Source organism: Gymnogyps californianus, chromosome Z (genome assembly GCF_018139145.2).
Source record: "Gymnogyps californianus isolate 813 chromosome Z, ASM1813914v2, whole genome shotgun sequence".
Classification (NCBI taxonomy): domain Eukaryota; kingdom Metazoa; phylum Chordata; class Aves; order Accipitriformes; family Cathartidae; genus Gymnogyps; species Gymnogyps californianus.
The window spans coordinates 20003873-20027058 of NC_059500.1; the positions used below are offsets into that span (position 1 = coordinate 20003873).

The window sequence follows — 23186 nt, forward strand, 5'->3', positions numbered from 1 at the left end:
TTTCTTTCTGTTCTGAATGCCAAACTCCTGACTGCTTCTCCACCACAGAGACTTCATATCTGGATAGCCGACATCTGTAAAAACATTTCTAATGAAAACACTACTAATACAACCCCCTGGAGAAACAAATGAAATGAGATCTAAGTATGCAGCCGCCTTTCTACAGTTCTGTCTTTAACAATAGCAGGGCTAGTGCTTCCTATCCAAGCCTTGACACAGGTCATGATCATTTAGGCACAGTAGTAGCAAAATAAATAATTGCGTAAATATGTAGTAACTGGTATAAATACTTCAGTAGCACTTAGAAGATATGATAAAGGACTTCTGTCTTTAGTTGTGCATTAAGGTTTATCTTGGTGGATGGAAAGGAGAAGCATTTAAACTGCAGTGAAGGAGAACTATGGATTGAATACTTGAAAACTCAGTGCCAGGCATAACATTGCTTCTTTTCCACAACAGCAGTTTTCAAAGTGTGTTAGTGTTAAAAGTGCTGGATAACTGTTGGATAACTGCTGAAATATTACAGAAGCAGCGGTTATAGCTTCACCCCAAAACACAATATACTGGAAAGATCAATAATGTAACTATTTAAATAATCCAGATTCAAAGCAAAACAGTGCCATCTTATTTTTAAAAGAATTTGTTGTATTTTTTTCATAATGCATTCCACTGCTTAAATCAATAAGAATTTAGAGACAATTTTTCTGATAAACAGTCAGAAATTAACAGGGGGAAAAAGGTCCATTTCTCTGTAAGAGTTGTCAAAATCTTAGCTAGTGCTCCATATCAAGGTGTATAAACATATGACATCCAGATTTGCTGCCTTACTTTTAAACCTGTACTAAATGATTTGAGGCAACCCTCTGGTAGTAAAGATTGGTAATCTTTACTGTAAGATTAATTAGCACATACAGAGACAGGAGCAGATCCTCTGCCTGAAGACTACCAGAAAAAAGAACAGTGTTTCTAAATGCCCTCATTTTTAGATGGGCTAATGCTTTTCCTTCAAAAGACTGGATTGAACAAATACAGGATATAATCAAAGTTTCCTTATCCAAAGCCAACTGCAAGTTCTGGCCCTGAATTGTAAGGCAGATGAAAGCTGGAACTGATTTGGCATGGAACTGACAAGGAACAGCCTCCCTTCCCCCCGCCGCCTCCCATTTACTAATTTTTATGGGCATTTGGGTTCACAGAAACATATTGGTAAGAGTACTTGTTTTGAAATAATTCCATCAACTTCCCTAGTGAAATCTGGGTGCACTAAAATCAACAGCAGGAGTTTGCCAGAATGCCAGGAGGGTCTAGCTGTTGCTCCTCTTCTCACCCCCTTTTCTAAGGTGTACAGAACCAGGACTGAACCTGTCAACACAGATTTCTTTTTCAGCAGTCTTTTTATGCTGGGTAAATTAAAACAAGCTCGTTATCTCATGCATCTGTTTCAAATAGCACTTCTTTTGCCATGAAGAGAGATTAAGATAAAAATTTAAAAGATTTTTGATTAAAAAATGGTATTTGGTCTTTCCACTGAATAGCTATAACCTTTAAAATGGTTTTGAGGCAAGAAAAAGGCAAATGGAACCCAACGTAAAAATATTTTTAAAAAGAGAGTAATACTGAGCTCATCTCTGCTATAGATATCTACCACAAATATAGATTTTTTTTCTAGGAGTACTTCAGACTGAAGCACAGACATATTGTACTAAAAAGAAATTGAAACATTAAGCTTAAAGTATTATTAATTTTCGCATTTCAATACAAACAATGAACATGAAGAGTAATGACCATATAACAAAACAGAAATGCTAAGTAAGTTTTTTTAATAATCACAAAATTCATGCTTCTCAGCTTGTAAGTAGTGATCTTTCAAATGACAAAATGGACCCAAATAGCTTAAATTATCAGGCTTATAAAAACAAGTGTTCTACTTTTTATTTTACCAATACTTTGATTTACTAAAAAGAAAACTCACCCGAGCAGTTTCTTTTTAAACCCCACAGCAACATGACTTGCCATTTTCTTTACAAGCCATGGAAGAGACTCAATTAGAAATCAGAAAGTGAAATTAACTTTGAAATTGTCAATTTTATGGGTTCAAGCACTAAAGACTGTCATACTACCGGAAATAGTAAACAAAAATTTTTGTTCAAATACATAGTCAAAAAATAAATACAAAATCCTTAATATTTACTTAAAATTTGAATTTTATTTAATAAAGTAACACACCTGAAAAGTCACAGAATACCAGTTCAAAAAAGTCACCAGTTACAAAAATTTAGTCAACATAATCTTTTGATCTTTAAGTCTAAGGCACCCTCCAGCGTTTGAAGAAGAAACTACACTTCCAGCAAGTGAGCGAGCATTTGAAGAAAAACAGCATGAGCAAGTCTTCCTGTCAAGACAGAAGCTCCCCGATTAATTTACAATAATTGCATATGATCATGCATCAGTGATATGACAAAGCTATAACGTGAAAAAGTTGTAAAATTATTTTTCATGGATTTGTATTGTATTTATGAAGGTGTTATTTGCTTTCCTAGTGGAGAGGGATCTCTTTAAGCACACTAATTTGAAAAACACAGGAGTGTGCAAAGTATTACAAAAGCATTTCTTACAAAGTCTGGTATTGGTAAATGATAATTCCTCACAGAATATGATCTCTATGTTTATACAGCTTGTTTAGAACTTTTCTAAGGAGCCTAAACAAACAGTTTATTTAAAAGGAGATACACCCATGGTAGGGAGGAGGAAAAACAATGCACCTAGAGGCAAAGCCAGATACAATATAGAAAAAAACATTTTATAATTAATACCATACAAAACAGGAAGGCCACACATACAGCCATGTCCATGGAAGTTCACTGATTTTAAGTTAAAAAAAGGAATTTTTGCATTGCTATCTTTGTTCATTCTAAAAGTAACAAATCTTAAGACGTTTTCAGTACTTGACATTCAAATAGAGAAACATTTGTGCCTACAGGACAGAAAAATGCCTATGGAAAGGACAGTGTTGTAAGTTACTGTTGTTAGCTAGATCCACACAAATTATTTTAAAATTACTGAAATAGAATGAAGGCTGGAAACCAAAACTTTTTGAACTGTGATTATGCACAAACTAACATTTCTTGTGGGTTTCTCTTCTGGCATTTGACACCTTGACACTGTGCCCTGTTTATACTCACACAATCAAACGAAATCTTACATACAATTTAAGTGGTAATGAGATAACATGCTTTGAAATATATGTAACTGGAAAGTGGTTAGGTCTTGATTAAGGGAAACATCTTTACTTAGAAAAGCTCTTGTTTTATATATATGTTCAGAATTTAAAGTGTATAAGTTCATGGAATTAGTGCTTCAAGTATCTTTCCTCATTAGGGATGGATGTAAGAATGCATGCGTATTTCTGAACAATGTCTTCACCTTCTCGGGTTCACCCTTACAGGCCTATGTGCAAAACTGCCAGGGCAACAAAGGGATTTTCATCCTGTACAATCAGGCTAGTTACTTAATATTTGATTCAGTTTGTTTCATAAGGTTTGAGAGTTTTCCCCCCACACACTCAAAACCTTGTCTCTTATTTACTACAGAACTTAGTTATGTTAGCTACAGTTGGAGAAGCAAAAATTGACTATCTTGTGATTTAGTAAAAAAGTGACATTTGGTCAGTGCTGCACTTCAGAATTAAGAGTTCTGTCAGGGAAAACAGCTGATGTCACTTTTCCCTAGTATAGCTGAAGAGATCTTTTTAAAAATTGAAAGAAATTATGACAATATTGACCAAAAATCTTAGAATGAATATTAAAAATATTACAAATAAACCTAGCCAGGGTGATGCAGAGAGGTAGAAAACATTTCAGAAGAAAGTACACAAGATAAATATATTTACATACATATGAGTATAAAACCATTAAAAAACAGCCATCACCCCCGTAAAACTTACAACTGTGGTTAACTTCACGTTGCAAATATTTACAGACTTCAAAAAGAGCTAACAATAGTGTGCAAAATCAAGCATGGTCTTACATATTTTGCAAAGTAGTACAGGTTTATAAAAATCACTCACTGTTCAGATTTTGGCTCTTTTTAACAACTTTTTGTATGCTTTTATTTAGTGATGTTCCTTTTTGCAATAGCTTCTCTGATTTGACGATCAAGTTCACTTACAATATGGTCTTCATGATTATATACTCCTGTTCTCAACAGGGTATCCCTCTCTTCTATCAGACGAGAGAGATAACCATCCATGTCCTCATTTAATTTTCTAGAATGAAGACTATCCACTCTACTAGCAAAATTCTCTCTAACATCTTGCAATTGCTTTCTCTCTTCTTCTTGTTGCTTTAGCCTGATGTTGACAAAATGGAAAGAATCAGAGGATGAGTCATATTAAAAAACACTCTGATTATTTTCATATTAAGTCTTCAGGTTATTTATCTACTGAAGTACTTAGTAAAATAAAGACATCTATAAAAGGTAACAAGTTATCCTCTGTCTAGGGAAAAACAACTGTAAGTAAAAGAAATGTTAATGTAATACTTAAATTCGAACAATACCTTTTCTGTATGCATACGTAACTATAATACTTGCTACCAAAGCTCCTATTTTGATAATGCAAACAGCACTCAAATTAAAAGAGTTCAACATACAGAACTACTGCACAGTTTTTGGGGGACAACATTAGGTAGATTTAAAATTTTAATGTATTCAAAATATGAATAGTACATACCTCTTTCTTTTCTTAATGCAGCAGTTATCCCTAGAACTGAAGGTTTAAAATAGAAAAAAGCCTGGTACTGTACAACTATGACCATAACAAAAAACAGGGTACAGTGGCCTTAAACATAGATTTTCTATACTGCAGTACTGTCGAATTTTATAAATGTGCAATCTTTACCTAAGGGACACTAAACTGTGTTCTTTCACTGGACTGACAACCAATTATAACCTTGATTTAACTGAACCTTCTCCTATTTTGAGGCAGACGGCAACAAAGGCGGGGGGGAAGAAATCTTACAAATGCTTTTATACCTGTTAAGTTCATTTCTGATATCCTCCAGCTCTTGTCGGTCTGTCTTCCCCAGCTCTTTTTCTTCTGCTGCCAAATAGCGCAACCTCATGTGCTCCAGCTCTTGTTGCTGCTTTTTAAGGTGAGCCATTGCATTTTCTTGTTCACGCTAATGTGGTAAGGGGTGAAGACATAACTCAGTTGACTATGTGATTACTTGTAAAAGTGCTAATTATAGTGACATGAGCAAAACTTCAGGAATGAAGTCATGACAATTAAGTCTCCAGCAGTATTAGAAATGCAGGAGTTAAACGGAATGTCTTAGCTGTTGATATCTATAATGCAGAAAGACCAGTGACTATCACAATTGCAGTAAACCTGTCCAGATTGGATCAGCTGAAGTCTAGTCACAGGTATCTTCCCATTAACAAAATAGCAAAAATGTTACAAACCCTTTTACAAACTCTGGCTTAAGCTAGTAAACATAAAACTTATACTTGTGGAACTGCTCAAGATACTGAGATACATTCCTTTGCTATACGGTATTTTAAATCATAACTTTTTTTTGAGAAATAAAAACCAGAAAAATGCTAAATACCTGCAGGAAACTTCCATCATCAGCCCCATAGTGCCTAGTGTCAAAGCTTCAAGAACTACTTTTTGAAATTGCAATTTGTGGTTAAAAAATAAGCCTTGTAAACAAAACTGTGGTGAGGTTTCCTTTTACATTTGTCTAGCTCTATGCAAAACTTAGATAACTTATTCTGTGGATTTAATCCAATTGATCTATCCATTCTAGAAGTTCACTTGGTTCTATTTTTTAAGATCTATCCAGACACTGTAACAAAACTAGGGTTAGAGTCCACTACCACTTCGTGACATTAAAGTGTCTTAATGAGAAGCGTGGTCGTCTCTCCACTTGTTTTCCCTCCCAGTCATTTTCCATATGACCTTGCGCACTAACTCAATACAGTTAGTCTTACACACTGAATGAGACAGAAGACCTGAGGTAAAACGGCATTTCCTCCTGTAGTTAAAAAATAAGGCAGGAGGTTACACAAACATCCTGGATCTAGACATATTGTGAAGTGCAAGGTTACCTTTAATTTTGACATTGCTTTCATCTGAAATATTTGATTGTTGATACAATCAGTTTTATATTTATTATAGGGGTAAAAAAAGATAATTTTGTTTGATATGTCTGAGCACATTCATTATACAGTCAACCTAATAATATTTGGAAGAGTCTAGCCAAGCAGTTTCCTGAATGTCAGTTACCAGCATCTTAAGCACGCCTTGTTGATGATCAATAAGTGGTAAGAAAATCTGAATTTCACAAGGAATTGGTATAAACAAAGACACTAATTGTTAAAGTGAACAGGCAATGCAATAGAGAAGTACTTGACATGAAATCATAGCATGTATGTAACCCCAAAATACTTTATTTTTATACTAAATCCACTACACTACCCAGGCAAATTAAATGTTAGAACTACAGTGAGACACGCCAGAAAGCCTGAAGAACAACATGTTAGAGGGATACATACTAATAATAAAACCAGAAGCAGGAATCCTGCCAAAGAGTCTACAGCTGATAGATGATAGAAGCATAAAAAAGCACTCGGGGAAGATAAGGCCATAGTCCTTCCTTCCCCATCAAGAGTTCATTGCAGAAGAACATTCCCATGTGAGAGGCACCCTTTTTTATGTGGCACAGGTTTGAAGGACAGTCTCAGACCGAAGTAGAATAGGTTTTAGAACAGGAATCTACAAATACATATAGAAAATATTAACAAGTCACTACAGCCAGCTGATATTTATCCAAGAGTTTTCAAGAGTTCCAGGGAAATTCAAACAAAGTTGCAAGACTAACTGGAGGTGTAATCTGTCACTAAAATTAGCGTTGACACCAGAGGAATAACTATTTCCCCATTTTTTATTTGATTCTTTCTTTAAACAGAGGCCTTAGGAATATCCAGGAACTACCAGCAGGACTTACTTCCACAGTGGCCAAACTGGTCAAAACTATAACCAAAACCAAAACTAACAGGATGTATGGGTACACCAGGAAGAATGAATCCAGCTTTTGCAGGAAAGTCACAGTTCCAACTAGTCTTAAAAAAACTGAAAAAACCCACCACACCAAAGAAACCACCTACAACCAAACACAAAACTAAGCTGTCACAGCAGAAGTCCTCTCAGATTACTCAGGGTTTAGAAGACCAGAGAAAGGATAGCAATTGATCATTTCCACAACAGCAAGAAGGTAACAGTGGACTCCACAAGAATCTACTCTTTGATATGTTCATAAATGAGGAAGTCTTTCTGGAATAAACAGTTTGCTACCAATGCAAATTTATCCAGTGGGAAAAAGTGGATTTGAAAGAGTGGGATATTATGGGGACAAAAATATGAATTAGTTTGAAAAGGAAACAGATAAATTAGGAATACATTCACTGATGTCTGTTAAACACAACAGCCTGAATGCAACCGCTGGCTCATGATGTACTTAACTAATTGACTGAGGGCAGCTGGAGGATATTCAAAAGATATCCAAGCCTGGTTTTTAGATCTTGTGCATCTACTGCTGGCCTCTGTATGGGCTAGACTGATATTTCAGATCAGTTAGCTAGTTTGTTTTTTTCCATCCAATGAAAAGCACTGGCTGAAAGTCAAAACTAGGTAAATTCCAACTACAGACATGATTCAAGCCACTAAAACAGTGGAAATTAATCACTTAAGCAATATACCAAACATGTTAGGAGCTTCTTAATCACAGGTTTTGAATTAAGATAGACATTTGTATTTTAAAAAATGCTACAGATCAAGCATTACTATTGAAATATTTAACAAAGAACAGACAGAGGATGCTTTTTTTTTTAATAACGTCCCAGCAAATACCACAATGGTATTCTCTGGTTTCTAAATACCTAGATAGGCAACAGCATCCAGACAGTAAAGCCAAATTTCAAGTATATAATGGGCTATGAGGAAGAATGGAATTATCTTAACTATTTTGATAGTCGTACTTATTTTGAGTTGTTTGCTTTGCTAAATGCAAGTAGGAAGATAAAAAGCAGAGCATGATCTAGTCTCAAATAGGTTGGTATAAAAACAGTACAACTGAAGTCATAGCACAAGTAAATAAACGGACAGCAAATCTGATTATCTCAATTACCCAAAATCTAGAAGTATGAGGACAGGCTAATAATATTTACTCCTTTCCAAAACCATCACTATTCTTGCTGCTCTCATTCCATCTCTTAAGTTAAACCCTTTTCAAAATGAAGCAAGTTAAAATATAGCTGTTTCAGAAAAAAAAAAGGTTGAGATTAATACCTTAAGGCAAACATAAGACCTACAATTTTGAGTATGTTATATCTCCTTTGTAAAGTTCTATTTAGCCTCAGGAGAGGAGTTGTTGCCCTGTACATGTAGAACAAGTCTAGAAATTTCTACTTGTCTGTCCCTACAGGTAAAGAATCCAGTAATTCAGTCTGGTGACTAGCTACTTTTCCTGATCAGACAAGTCTAAAGAAACTTGCTATACATATCCCTGTAGTAGATACAGTACAGCCTGCATATCCAAGTTCTGGTTTTGGAATTTGTCTAGTACAACCTGGTTCTCCTGTTGACATTATCTAACAGTGTAAGAGTCTTGGAGGCCACAATAAATTATATAAGAATGCAATTTACAAGCGAACTGCCTCACCTGCAGGAAAAACCCTCATTATTGTGGAGGATGAGGCTGACATCTTCCTCTTAGATGATGTCAAAAATCTAAATCTTTTACAGAAGGGAGGACTTCTAACTGCCATTATCTCCTTTTCTAGCCTTTCTACCTATGCTGATTTGTAGATATGATTAGCTTCAGTCCAATGCATTGTTGCAGATGGTAAGGCAAGGATCAACTTCAGAAAAAAATCTCCTTGCTCTGCAGTTCAGTTTATTCATGCTCTAATTGTCCCATTTTACACTAGGGCTACTGTCATGGGAAGCTGGGGTATTAATGTAAGTCTGTCAAATTTGTGTGTCTCAGTAATTCTGACAGAAGTTTTTTGAAGGTATGTTGGGCAAACGTCACCTGAAAACTAAATACTGGAAAACTAATGCAAAACAGAGTAGCACTTATTACTAGCACAGTAAGACTTTAACACACCAGCAGAAAATGACATCCCTGCCTACTAATGAAACAGATTATAATGAGACAATACACACAAATCAAATAGCTGTGACTACACTGAACAGAAGTTTTCTAATCCAGTCCTTCAGTTTGTGGAGTGTAATACTCAGATCTATAAGGAAAGATTTTGAAAGTGTTCTTACAGTTGCAGCTTCAGAGGAAAGATAACTGTGCGCTAGCCCTAACAAGCACATGGGACTGCAAGTTTCATGGCAAGTTGATATGTTACTATTTGAGGCAGGAAAGTTCAATGATCCAAAGGTTTCTGCTGTTCAGCAACATGCTCACAATGGCAATCTGATAGCAAAAAAAAAGGCATTTTAAACAAACTCAAAGTATACATTAGAAGAACATATACTGAAGGTTAATAGAACAAAGTCTGAAGCTCAATCAGACCAGAAAGAAGACAGAATATTCCTAATGCTTTCCTATTGATCAGAACAGGGAAAAGAAGAGATTAATTTTAGTCCTATAACAGTGAAAGTCAAGAATTTCTGTAGCGTACCATGCCATGACCCTGAATAATGACATTTAAGCACAACAATATTAAATTAAAAAAAAAAAAATCAACATTTTCTGAGGCACGATTACCCTAGCATTCAGTTTAAGACAGTCCAACTTGGAAAAAAAAAAAGACATGAAAGCAAGTGAGAAGGGATTTTGCAGATTCATTTATGATGGATCCTGTGTGTAATTTAAGTTACACACTTCATACTCTAATTTTCAAATGTCTTTCCCAACATTAGTCTTTGACTCCTTTAAAAGTCTGTCATAACAATTTGTAGGGTGCATAACAGCAAACTTGCTCTATGTATACCATTTATAGCAGAGCAACAGAAACCCATTTCCTAATAATCCATCAATACAAGAAGATGGCAAAGAATGTACAATTGTTTGATAAGAAGTGAGGCATGCTGATTTTGAATTAGTTTATATACAATTTTGTTATATGTTAAGGGACTATAAAAAGCTTGTCTTTTGTTATGATAAGAGAGAAGGAAGGATTTCTTACTCATCAGTGATGAAACTGGTGCCACTTTATCAGAGACATTCACGTATTAAATCCACTTTTTCCATCACAGTTTAACAATTCATTGGGCAACAAGCACTTTTTTTTAAACCAGAGAAGGAACTGAACTCTACTGCATAGTAGTACTTGAAATGTAGCAAAATTTACTGTGAGATCTTCCAAAATGAAAAAACACTTCTGCACATTTACAGTATTAATAAAGCAAAGTCCAGCATTTCTAAACCCACTTGTTACATTATCATTTTATTCTGTGTACACTTAAAAACTAAGTTATAACTGAATACAAAGTATTAAGTGTACCTCAGTGTACACAAGTTTATACATACATACTCACATGCTTAAAATTCTCAGGCAAGACTTTCTGACATACTTTACACTTCCAGAGATAATATGCTCCTGTAATATATCCTGACGTAAGGAACATTTCAAATTTATTCCCAACTGCTTATTGTAGCCAGTCAGGCTGTTTTAAGCCTCATTAAGAACTATTAGAATTTTAAATTTTAAAAACTTCTAGAATTTTGCATTTTTAAATTTCAGGTAAGGGAACACTCCAGAATCATCAGCTGCTGGACTAAAGGCAACTTTGTGGATAGAAGGTAAGACCCACTAGAAACTCAGAACACTTGGAAACTTTACTCTTGCATCACCACCTAATTATCATCAGCCACTATCCCACAGTGAGGCAGCCACAGACGAACCAAGATATCATGTGCAAATTACTCTGAAAATTATTTTTGCAATATACTCTTAGTTGGCCCAGGTTCCTTCTCCTCCACTACTTTCTCAGTACTGCTAGTCATGCTATTCCTTTTGCTCATTTTCTTCCCTCTTCCCCCTCGGTGAAACTTATAACCAATATTCCTCTCTTATTAATTTGATATTTTGCCATCCTTCTCTTACATCCCCATAAACAAAACAAATCCAATCCAAACAAAGTCACATACTAGTTATCAAATCATTTACTTCAATGATTTACTACTTTTCTTCATTAGTTTGCATCTCTAATGTAGTGCTTGAGACACAGAATATTGTTTTAGGAGCTCACATGGTGGGAACTTCAATCATGTTTTGAAACCTATGGTACTACAGGAATATCAGCATTAAATAAAAATTAACCAGTAATAAAAAACCTCAAAATTTCAATTATAATCAGATCATAGAAGAATCCCTGCATGCCGCCAGGTGCTCTAGTTAAGAGGCTCTTCAATCAAGGAAGCACAATCTTTATTTTGCCATAGCTGCCTATAAATCCAAAAGGGAGATGTAAACATACATACACTAGACTAAACAATGGCTAAATAGCAGCCACTATTCACTCTCCCACTCACACATACCATGCAAGTCTGTGGGAAACACTTGCGATTGAAGCTAAGGAACTCAAGTAAAGTTTTCTGAAAATAACCCAGAGCTGACAAGTCAGTACGAGGGCCTGGATGGTTTCAAGACACAGTTTTTAACCAAGACTTGGACCTCCAACTGGTTTTTTTTGTGCCTTTTTTTAAACAAAGATTTACATCCCATCCTTGGCTAAATTACTTATAAATTAATCAAATTAATTACTGAGTGGATACGCAAGACACCAGACAAGACAGAGTGAATGTCAGCCAGCCAATATGGTCTATGTTGTTGTAAACAAATGTACCAGTGCTGGTTTTAACAGATCTGTAGGGCACAAACATTAAAAGACTTAAAAATATTTCTCCCAGAACACTGAATAATGTATGCATGCACATTGAGATTTTGGTCTTCTAGATTATAACAGAGATTATCAACTGCTGAAAATGACATTTCTGCCAACTTTTTTTTTTGATACATTGTTTCTTGTACTCAGACAGGTACTGAATTTAGTATCTAAGATCTCTATAAGCATGTATGCAATTTTGTGTAAATGGTTTCATTGCTCTCAGAAATAACGCTCACATACATAAAAACTATGGAAGTCTCATTTGTGTAGTATTGAGATCTCCCAGTCAGCAAACTTTGAAAGACAGTTTTTGAAGCCTCTGGAAATGATAAAAACTACCTGGGTGCATACATACATAGCTAACTTGTTGACATTTTTGTCTTCCTAAAGCCAAACAGGGGTATAATAAATGAAGTATGAATACACACTTGCACTGAGTAACAAAGAGGGAAGAAAAGCAAGCTGGGTGAAGTCTATTTTCACTCAGCTTTACAAACCGTGTTTAAATTCAACTAACTTCTGTATTTTGTTAAGCACAGGTAAGCATGATGTGTATGTGTCCTCATGTCCTTTAGATCTTTTTTTGGTTACCACTGGCACGGTGTTTAGCATTCAAAACCCTAGACATGGAGAAGTTTAGAGCATTTTCTATTAACAGTCCCATACTTTTCTAAGTTATGTACTGCATATCTCATATTCTGCAAAATATAAAACCATCACAGATGTGTGCTAAGAACTAGTTCCAAAGTAAAAGGAAACTTTTTAATTAAGGAAACATTGACTTTTATGGTTGCAAATCAGAAGAGTATTTTACTAAATGCTTAGCCTGTAGATTATGCTTCTTTAATTCACAAATTGACTGTACTAGGTCACCTTTGAGTAATGGAAATCTCTGTTTAAACATTTTTTTGGCAATATGCACAAAGCATTAGATCTCATTTCCAAGACTTACCAGCTGGGTTTTGTCATTAACATTTATTAACAATCTAAGATATGGCTTTCAGCGTCTAATCCTCACTACACAAATGTTTTGTATAGTTCTCTAGAGAGCTTTGGTGTGACAAATTACTGGCACAGATTACAGCCCTGTGGCTATTCACCAGAGGCAATGCAAAATTAACATGGTACTAATCCAATTTAAACAAGAAATTGGTCAAACTATGCACAATTGCACAAATCATCTGAACTAAAGCAAATCTAGAATTCCTGAAGCAACAGTTTCCAAATTTAAAACACAGTAAACTGTTTTCGAACAGCTCTGCTTCAACTTTTATTTGGCTCTTTAAAGTCACTTAAATCCTTTATCAATAGACTAAGTATAAGATGAAGCACAGGAGTATAAAAACCACAAGAAACTACTTTGAAAGGGTTTGTTCTGTAGTAGAAAGTTTTAGATAGCATAATTCACTGTACAGGCCAACTTATTTTATGGTTCAGACTTTCAGCAAGAAGGTCACCTGAAACCATCTACATATGTTACTAAATTCAGATCATCAGGTCTATGGTGATGAAATTTATAACAAAAATCTGATAGTGATATACACTGGTGTTAATCTGGCAAGCAACAATTTTCTCTTATTCTACAGGAATTTTTAAATATGGCAGTAAGAAAAAATAGCCTGGACATTTCATGGCTGCTGAAGAAATCTTAATAAGGGAGATAAGATTTATATTCTTCCTTCTATCATCTTGTCAAGCACGGACGTTTCAGAAATTGAAGATGAGAATTCATGACTCACTAGGCAAAAAAGGGCCAATTTGAAGACAGCAAATAAAGATGAGTTTTTAATTATTAATAGTGATTATACAGTACATTCACTCTCTTCAAAAAGAAATACAGATTAAAAAAGGTAATTATCAATTAGCAGAGGGTGGGCTTAGCTTCTTACTCTCCAAAAACTGAATAATCTAGCAGTACGAATGAAGTACGAACTATAATCCTTAAAAATAATAACACTTTTCCTCAAGCAGGAAGTAGGTGTGAATACAGGTAAACACCTTTTACTAAACTTCAATTCTGAAGCTTTGTATCTGTGTCAAGGTTTGTTCAGCAACAGGGATTAATGATTTACTAATTGTTTGTCAAGGCTAATTGAAATGCTTGCCATTCTTAAGTTTACTGTTTAGCTAATGTTTACTCTAATTCATGAAAGACAAGCGATGACAAAAAACACAGAGGCATATGGATTCAGTGATGATGAAGCTGCTATTCCTGCAAGTTTGAACAGAGTATTTTCAAGTCATATGTGTATGACTAACAGAGCTTGTGTGTGTATATATAAAACACAGCAGTAAAAAAAATGCCATGTTAGTATGAGATTAGGATTTCCAGAAGCAGCAGAAAGTTTCGCTTCCCGTTTAAATTTTCTGCAAGTTTACTTTGTTTTACAGCATTCAGTAAACCTTAAACCATTGTTTCTAAAAGCTAAGATTGGTTTCTCATCTTTACCCTTCATTCATTTTACAATTAAAATACTGAACAGTTAGGACTGTAACTGACCAAGATGGCTGGGACAGGAAAAAAATATTTTCTCTGGAACTGCTGACTGAGCATTATTGGGAATGAGATAAATAAAACTTTTCTTTTATAAATCATGCCTGCTTTTAGCTATGCCAACCTTCCTTGCAGACTTGAGCCTTAGTCTTCCCTGGCTTCAATGTCAAACTCAAATCAGTTTTGCTGTTCTCATTTTTGTAAAAAGCGTAGCTCAGAACTTTAATTTTGCAAAGACAAACACTAATAAAATGAAAACTGCCAGTAGTTAACAGTAATTATAAATAGCTTCCAACACTACATTAACTTGGTTGTCTCATACGACAGAAGAAAATCTGGATACCTGTTTTAACCTTGCAAGTTCTTTCAAAGCCCTTGTCCATTGTTGTTTGTAGTGGAGCTTTGACTTGGTAGCTGACTCTAACTTTCTTTCAAGTTCAACCTAAAAGCAATTAAAATCATATCAGCTGAAGCAATAACAGCAGTAACAATCACTGAAAGATGTATATATACAAAGGGTCTGGTTTAAGAAAAGTGTTTATGTAGTGTAACATACAACATCATCTAAAGCTGTTACATAATATAACATAAATATTATGGCACATGAACATTTTCTTGTTTAAAATATAGCCTTATTTTTATTGGATAGCCATCTATACAAAAAGAAAAAGATTAGTTTTTAGCACTAAATCTGCTGATGTAACCTTTAAATTTAAGATTCTCAAATTAGCAACCCCCTCCCCCCCCCTTTTTTTTTCCAAAGTAAGATTATAAACACTAATTTAACAGAAACACTGATGGATAAATTTTGCCTTTAAAAGGTGTGTAGATTTTTTTTCTTTCCTGCAGCTGATGGAAGATATGTGCTACATTCTTTTCTCTGAAATAGACATCTGTTCAAACCATTCTTTAAAATCTATGCATCCAGTGTGAATCTTTGATCTTACTACCTAAATAAATCTTTAAAAAATGTTACACACTAAAAAATTCATTGCATTCTGTGCAAAAAAGTTTAGTATTAAAAGGCAAATGAAAACAGTTATGAAGCACACAGAACACAGTAACCTGAGAAATACAGCATTTTTAATTAACAACTCTGAAGCAGTGATATTTTCTTTTAATCAGACAAAAACTATTTACCATTAAATTTGTGAAGATCTTAAAGTACTGATTTTTTTTTAAATCTAACAAAAATAGGAAATCTAAAAATATTTAAGCTAAGAGTTTAAGAAGTCTGTAGAGACAGAAACATATTCTGAATCATTTGTTTGCATTATTAGAAGTTATTCAAGCATACAGTAACATGCAGACTGGCCATATAACTGAGTGCATTTTGTGCCAAGAAGCCTGGTCCTATTTTTCTCAGCTTATTCAGTCAACAATTTGACTCAAACCTCACAATAATTCTGAGCATAAAATGCCCATATTTGTGGTTTTAATTAAGCAAAATATCCTCTACTGAAGGCACGTATGGTTTCTAAGAAACCAACTTATGACAGTGATTCCATTCCACTGTTAAGTAATACAATCTCTTTTCAGAAATACGTAAAAAACCCACCAATGCACATAATGGAATACCAGTCTAAATTAATCCTCACAAGAAAATCTTCATCTTTTTTCAGTTTTATAAACAGAATGCTCAGAGTCCCCACCATAAATCATGATGGTAGCAATTTAAATATATAGGTTAGGTTTTTTCCTGCCTTCGTCTCTTAACACTACTGCTTCCCCTACAGAAATAAGGCTACTCTTGGCCTTACTTGTGTCTGAATATTTAAAACCTGAAGAAATAGTTGGAAAAAGTAAAACACAATGGACAAATTAACCAGTTTATCATGCAAGATTATTCTACATGTCCCTTATCAGTGAATGGACCATTGTGATGGTTTTTAAAGACTAGAAAAATCCAAGATACCTTTTCTAAAGTGAGAAGATTTATTTCTGACTGTAGCTGGATTTCTGGTTTGCTACTTTGCTGTTCTTTGTATTGCTGGAACTCCTTCTCCAAAATTTTATGCTTATTTTCTGCTTCATAAAGCTACATTGAAGATATCAAGACATAATGCAAGTTAGCAGAAAAGCCTACTCACAGACAAAGAATTAGGTTACAGAACTTAAGTTACTCCTTAGTCCCTGGAACAAACATCTTACTGTCAATTACCCGATATAAAACAGACACTGAAAGCTACACATTCATAATTAATGATTTCTTGATGATGGCATACAGCACTGTTTTAATAAGAACAATTTTAAAGAGTATCTTTGCTCAGTACTGGAAGTAAAAGCAAGTCTGTCCTCATATATGGAAGATCAAGATTTATAAACATTGCAAGTCATTTTAGAAATGTGAACAGCAGAAGAAACACAGAAAATAAAGCTATTTAGATTTACACACATCTTGTAAAGAAAGCCTACAGTATTATCTACTATATAAAGTTGTATTACTTACTCAATTTCACCAGCATAACTTGTTTAGGAATGTCTGGAAGAGGAAACAACTAATACTTTGTACAGCCAAATAATGATTTAGAAGAAAGGTTGAAATAGAAAGACTTCAGTGACTAATGATTTAATGCTATGTACCTCTGCCCTCTGTGTGTACTTCCACAGTTTCATGAAGATTTTATAAAGAGAGCGCTTTGTTTTTCATCTTAAAATAGGGAATTTGAAAAACGATGCCAATACTCAATTACTTTGCTACAAAGAAACTAAGCAAATGTTTAACAGCTTTTTTCATTATACCATATTAAAAATATTAAGAATTTTTCGTAAGACATTTTCTAAGAGTAGCTTATGTTCTTCTTCTGTTAAACATTATTCAACTATAAATACCTTAATATACCTAATGGAACTGATGCATTCCATTACAGAATATGATCCCAAATGCTGCACTTGTATTTATGGTCAACTAGTTAATGCAAGTATTTCCATGAATTGTATCCAACAGTTTAGAATACTGGCTGAAAAATCAGTATTGATCAATACAATCAAAAACCAGAAATTTGGAGATCTCATTTCTTTTTCAAAGTCTACAACTTCTTCTATTACTACATCAATATTTTAATTCTTTGGATCTCCTAATTGGGCCACCTCTGTTTTTCTTCCAAAATATTGCTTTTTGCATCTATTATTTTTACAGGATTGATGTAAGAGAGCAAAGATGCTTCCTAAGGAGCCATACAAAAGTGTAGTCACTGCAGTTACTTTTCACATATAACTGCAATAGCCAACTTTGACAAAAGATACTACTGTTCATCACCTTCCCATTTTTACCAATTTTTTTTTAGAGCAGACATACAGACATGATGCCGATGACAAAGACAGTAACTAGTTTATTTAGCCATGAAAAACGCCAGCTCTCCCTAGAACTTCTACAATAATGTTTAATTTCTTGTTTGGTTCTGAAAACACTTTCGAAGATTGAATTTCTCATGAGACCTCAGGTTGTGGACTGTTAGGGGACTGCACAAATCATACAAATAAACCACAACTTCCTTGTTCAGGAAGTAAGAGTGATGTTCTTCAAGGCAGATGCTTCAAGGATGTTCTCTTGCACATAGTGGGGCTTGCCACCAAACAAGTTAGACATTTAGAGAACTCTACAATTCAAGTGTGAAAATTGTGTATTGACGCATCTCCTTAAAAGGTAAGGAATAAGTCAAAGCATATTGTTCAGAACTATTATAATTTACTCTAGAACTTTCCTTGTTATAAAAACCCAAAACACACAAACAAAAAACCCACACCCAAAAAGGTAAAAAAATGGGTCCATCAGAACTGGTAGCAACAGGAACTTTCTGCTTGTGTGCATTACAAAGGGAACCATCCTACAATGAGACTCCAAAGCAAACAAAAACCCACCCCACCTCCAGCAAAGCAAAACAAAAAAAGCTTGTCTTATGCAGAATATGCAGTAACAACCACCTCATACTGAAGCATGAGAGAGTCAAAATAGCAGGAACAGCACAGAGAAAGAGAGCCAGGATAATCAGCTGGAAGGAATGGCCTTCATACAAAGCAAGACAAAACATAGCAGGGCTTGTGTTTGGAAGAGAGACAGTAAGACAGACACCTAAGGAATCAGGAACAGTTATGTTGCACAGGCACTAAAGGATTCTTCATAATTATTAAGCAGCAAACTTAACATGAACAAAAAGAAGTTTTTAAATATACAACACATAATTAAATTTTACTACTCACTGCCACAGGATGTTGCAATGCTAAAAATAGAAATACTTTTTAAAAGGGATCAGATGAGTTCATGAAGAATACTTTCACTGATGGCTAGTAAATATGAATGCTGCCTCTGGCTGAGGGTACACATAACGCTTGATGGTACTGCTGGATATACCAAAATTGTATTTTCTTATTGTCCCATTTCTTATTTTCTTGCCCTCTAAGTCCAACCATTGCGGCAACAGAACGCTGAGCTAACTGGATCTTTGGTCTGATACAGTATGTCTGTTCTGAATAGGAACAATAAAGTGATTGTCATGGCATTGCAACCTAGCTAAAAAAAGTCAGTGGCAGTCAAAAGAATGAATTTGGAAGATGACTCCTAGGTGGTGGCATTTGGCTGCTTGAGCCTGAAGAACTACTGGCTATCTTGTCTGGACTGACACAGCATTGGTGGCTGCCAACACCACATCTACGATGCAGAAGTGATCCACTTACCACTTAGAAGAGGATTGCATTCTGCAGTTTGAAACTGCTCATCTCAGTTCAATGATTGTTCAGTAGAATAGCCAAGATTAGCAACTTCTAGATTAGCAGCATTTTTTGTATTAGCTATATTTTAAAAGTTCACTGTACTGTGATTAACATATGTTGACGTGAAAAGTAGGTTAAATATCAGTGTTTAATATTAAACTAAAAAACCCACAAGAACCCAGGACAAATCCTCCTAATACAAAAATACGCCTTTGGCTGATACAGTTCTTCAATTAGTCAAAGGCATTGTGGGATTATCACTATCACGTATCAGAAATGAATTACTTGCTTTGGTGCTTTTCATATACATAAATGCATTACTAAGATTTAATCTACTTAACAACAAATTAAGTGTCTAATTTAACTGCTTAAAAAAGCTAGTACTAACTTAAAATTTTACAGTATGCTTTAACAGTCAAGAAAAATAGCTAGACTAGCCTTGTTGTTAGTGCAAAAGCTAGCTTACAGTACAAAAGAACGTGGTCTAAGTTTTCTTGGTTTAGTGAAACTACTATTTTCAGACTAGAAGATCACAATAACAAGATAATTGCCCACCCCACCCCAATAAGGATAATAGAAACACTCTTTTGCAATGGAAGAATAAAGTGAACTGCATAGTCAAACTACCTAGATGTTTTGCTAGATGTTAATTGCCTACAATTTATTAAGTTACTGAAATGTATACTGCTGTACATGTTCTACATGTAACGTATGCTTGTAATTGCAGTTTGATTTTCAGTGTTGAAAAAAAACATATTATAACCACTGCACAGCAAATTGGCCCTACTACTGAGCAAGACTGACAGAGATGGATCCTAGCACGTAGCTCACCAAACAACAGAGATAAAACGTTTATTGCAAAGCTGCCAGAATGCGCTTGCCTCAAAAACATTGTCCAACTTAGTATAATTATTTTAAAAAATGCTCACTTAGATAAGTAAATGGTTGAGGCAGAAAATTTAAGTGTACTTACCTGCTGCTGTAAGCGAAGCTTGTCTTCATCCAGCTGTTTGATTTTTGACCTTTCTAGCTCAACCTGGTGTGCACATTCTTCTCTGGCTCGCCGCACAGAATCCTGTAGCTCCTGCAGATTTCGTTCATGCTCTGCTTGCAACTCCTTCTTTACTCTTTGAAGCTTAAAAGTGAGACATCTATTTTAATCCATAGGTGCAACAGCTTTATTTTAAGAGCCTTTCTTACAACTGTTACTAGTATACATGACAGAAAAAATGGTTATCCATTTTAGAAATTAAACAATAGAAATTCCATTGTTATCTATGTTTGCTATATACTCTTTTATTGGCTTTCAGTTTAACTAATGACCTGCAAATTACTATATTTGGGCTACAAATAGGGCTACAAATATACTCTTGCCTGACTATTGTAAAAACGAAGCTATCTGTATCTCTACTGTACTTTCTACATGGGATTGCTTAAAGGCAAATTTTATATCCAACTTTCCACTACAAACTAAAAAGCTAAATATACCCCTTCACTGCAGAAACAGTGAAGTCACAACTACAGCCAAGATGCCTTTAGATCAGTAAGATTGCACTCTTCAAACTGAGCATATTGAGAGAATTTCTCATTGAGCTAAACAGGAAAACACTCCTTGACATGTTTGAACTGTCTAGAAAGATGTTACTGGCCCAGATAACTGCTAGCTGAATAGAAACCTCTCCAAACAGCCCATTTCTCAAACTATGTAATTGCTAAATGAACCCTACATCATTTTGTCTAGACGCTTTTGGAATCCACTGATTTTTATTATCTCTAAACCCCTCAGGTCAGAATCTCACTAAATTTAGAGCAAGTTTTGAGACAAACATGTATGAGATTCAAAAATACTTTTACTCAGACTGAAATGCATTTGGCCAAACCTAATCACCAGATTTTTTGCATAGATGTTAAAGTCAGACACTATTTACAGCACAAGCTGCATCTTGAGGGGTATAGACAGCCTGAGTACAGAACAGGACACAGGCTCAACCAGCCAGTCCCTGTGCTGGGAGCTTTAACTTTGTTCACAAGCACAGGAGGGACTGATATGATAAAAAGATTGATCTGAGCTACAGGAGGAAAGAGAGAGATTGTTGGACTGCTAAATCACCACAGCAGTTTACCTATATAATTGTGAATTTGTTCTGAAGTACAAAAATAGGCAGCTTATTTTCTTTCTTTCTCTTTTCATACAACTAGCTTCCCTGAGGACTTGTACCCCATTTCCTCATCTTGGGGGTGTTCAGTGAGATCTAGAAACAGTGGTAGCTACTGGTTTCTCCCGCATCTTCTTTGGCCCTGTCACTATAAAAAAAAAATATGAAATAGGAACTCTATCAAATTGCTGGATAACAAAACCTGGACAATTGCAGTTCCTCCAAGCTCTGCTAGTCACCTTGTCCTATTTCAATGGTTAATCTGGCAATTACTGTTTGATGTAATGCACTCGTGTACACATGTACAATGTTCACCTGACAGTACTAAAATTAAAATTGAGATATGCTAATGTTATATAAATGTCTCCACTGACACTCTAATTCTGTTAAGAATAGAAAATTTACAGTTCTGTAATTCTAGCAACCCATTTAAAAGTTCATTGAATTTCCATTTCAGTAAAAAAAGTGTAGTTGTAACAAAACTTGGCTTAAATTATTAGTGTTCCTCTATGTATCAGTATGAATGTGGCTATTTCAGTTATTATACATAGGTCACAATTGTCTCTATATGAAAACTCAAACCTTATAGAAATAGCTCATGCAATTGCATTGTTTAAAATGACCAAACACTTTTTACCTCTGATTCAGCACTAAAAAGCTGTCGTTCTCGCTTATCTAGATCCTTCAGGGTTTTCTGAAGTTGTTCTTCCAAAACAGTATATTCTGCTACCTAAAAGAACAAGAAAAAAAAAGACATTTTTTTCTTGCAATAATGTTTTAGGCAGGCGAAGAATTCACTCTTGCTATGGTATAAAATATTGACAATTTTTGTTTGGAAATTTACATATGAAACACATCTCCAGCTCTTAATAAAGAGATCACGATGAGAACCTTTCTTTGTAATACAATAAAAGGCTAACAGGTTACCATGCACAGTTGGGATGTAGAAGTGCTTTTTGACCATGCAAGTCAAAGGCAATTAAAGTTAAAAAGCCCCCAAAGAAAGCAAGCTAACCTAAAGGATTTTTAACAAGTATTCTATGATTAAGGGCTACTTCTAATTTTTGGCACTGTTGTAGACTAGATACATGCATACCAGCAGGCGTGAAGACTAATCACAGACCCTTTGTTCCATGTTACAGTTGCGAAATATCTTGTCAAATTTTATAGTGATGTGAGATTTACAATGAGACTTTCAGCAAATATGTTTCCTTACCTTTTTCTTTACTAATGCTTCTCTCTCTCTATCTCTTTTCTTCCATTCTTCTGCAAGTGCTTGCATATGGGCCATTTCCTTCTTTTTAAGCTTTTAAAAACAAAAAAGAAACAAGAACTCCAAACCAGAAAACCAAATCAAAATTGTTGGAAGTGCAACTTTAAAGGAGAAAGTACTAGCACAACTAAGCCTTGAAGCAAAAGAATTAAAAACTAGGTTTTGTACACTGACTTACATAACTCAATGTATGATTCTGATAGTGAAGATATTTCTTACCCATAAGTACAAAATGCAAAGTAAGTCCAAGTTTGAGAAAAATATCCTAACAAATAGACATCTGATTCTCAGTATCTTTTACAACGAAGCATGCGACTAAGAACACCTAGAATGACTTCAAGAGTAGAAACACAGCAATGGATTTTGATTGAGAATAAAGAAATGCATTGTTAAATATTAACACCAAGAATTTGAATCTTGAGTAACTACTGTACTTCATAAACAGTAAGGGGAAATTGTGAAGGGGGTATTCTGTATTTCACTACCTAGCACCTACTTCAGTCACTTAACAGAAAAAAATTAACTTTCTTCCTTAAGAGTATGGAAGATATTTGTGTGTATCTGAACTTTTAATATTCTGCATGAGCAAAATTTAGTTCTTATTTGAAACAGTGGCAAAGTTTAAGAAAAATACAGTTAATATTC

The 23186-nt window shown here is 34.8% G+C and overlaps 1 protein-coding gene across 4 annotated transcripts in view; it reads right to left on the minus strand.

Moving 5' to 3' along the window:
• Positions 1 to 2192: 2192 nt before the first annotated feature.
• CEP120 (centrosomal protein 120) overlaps positions 2193 to 23186 on the minus strand; it is a 41298-nt gene continuing 20304 nt past the window's right edge. For all 4 annotated transcript variants that reach the window (XM_050912992.1, XM_050912994.1, XM_050912993.1 and 1 more), the window contains 7 exons: positions 22485 to 22574; positions 21906 to 21998; positions 20086 to 20247; positions 16318 to 16440; positions 14746 to 14844; positions 5032 to 5177; positions 2193 to 4348 (listed from right to left, as the gene is read on the minus strand). In XM_050912992.1, coding sequence (XP_050768949.1) covers positions 4108 to 4348; positions 5032 to 5177; positions 14746 to 14844; positions 16318 to 16440; positions 20086 to 20247; positions 21906 to 21998; positions 22485 to 22574 — 954 coding nt within the window. In that variant the 3' untranslated portion in view covers positions 2193 to 4107. The remainder of the gene's footprint in view (positions 4349 to 5031; positions 5178 to 14745; positions 14845 to 16317; positions 16441 to 20085; positions 20248 to 21905; positions 21999 to 22484; positions 22575 to 23186) is intronic.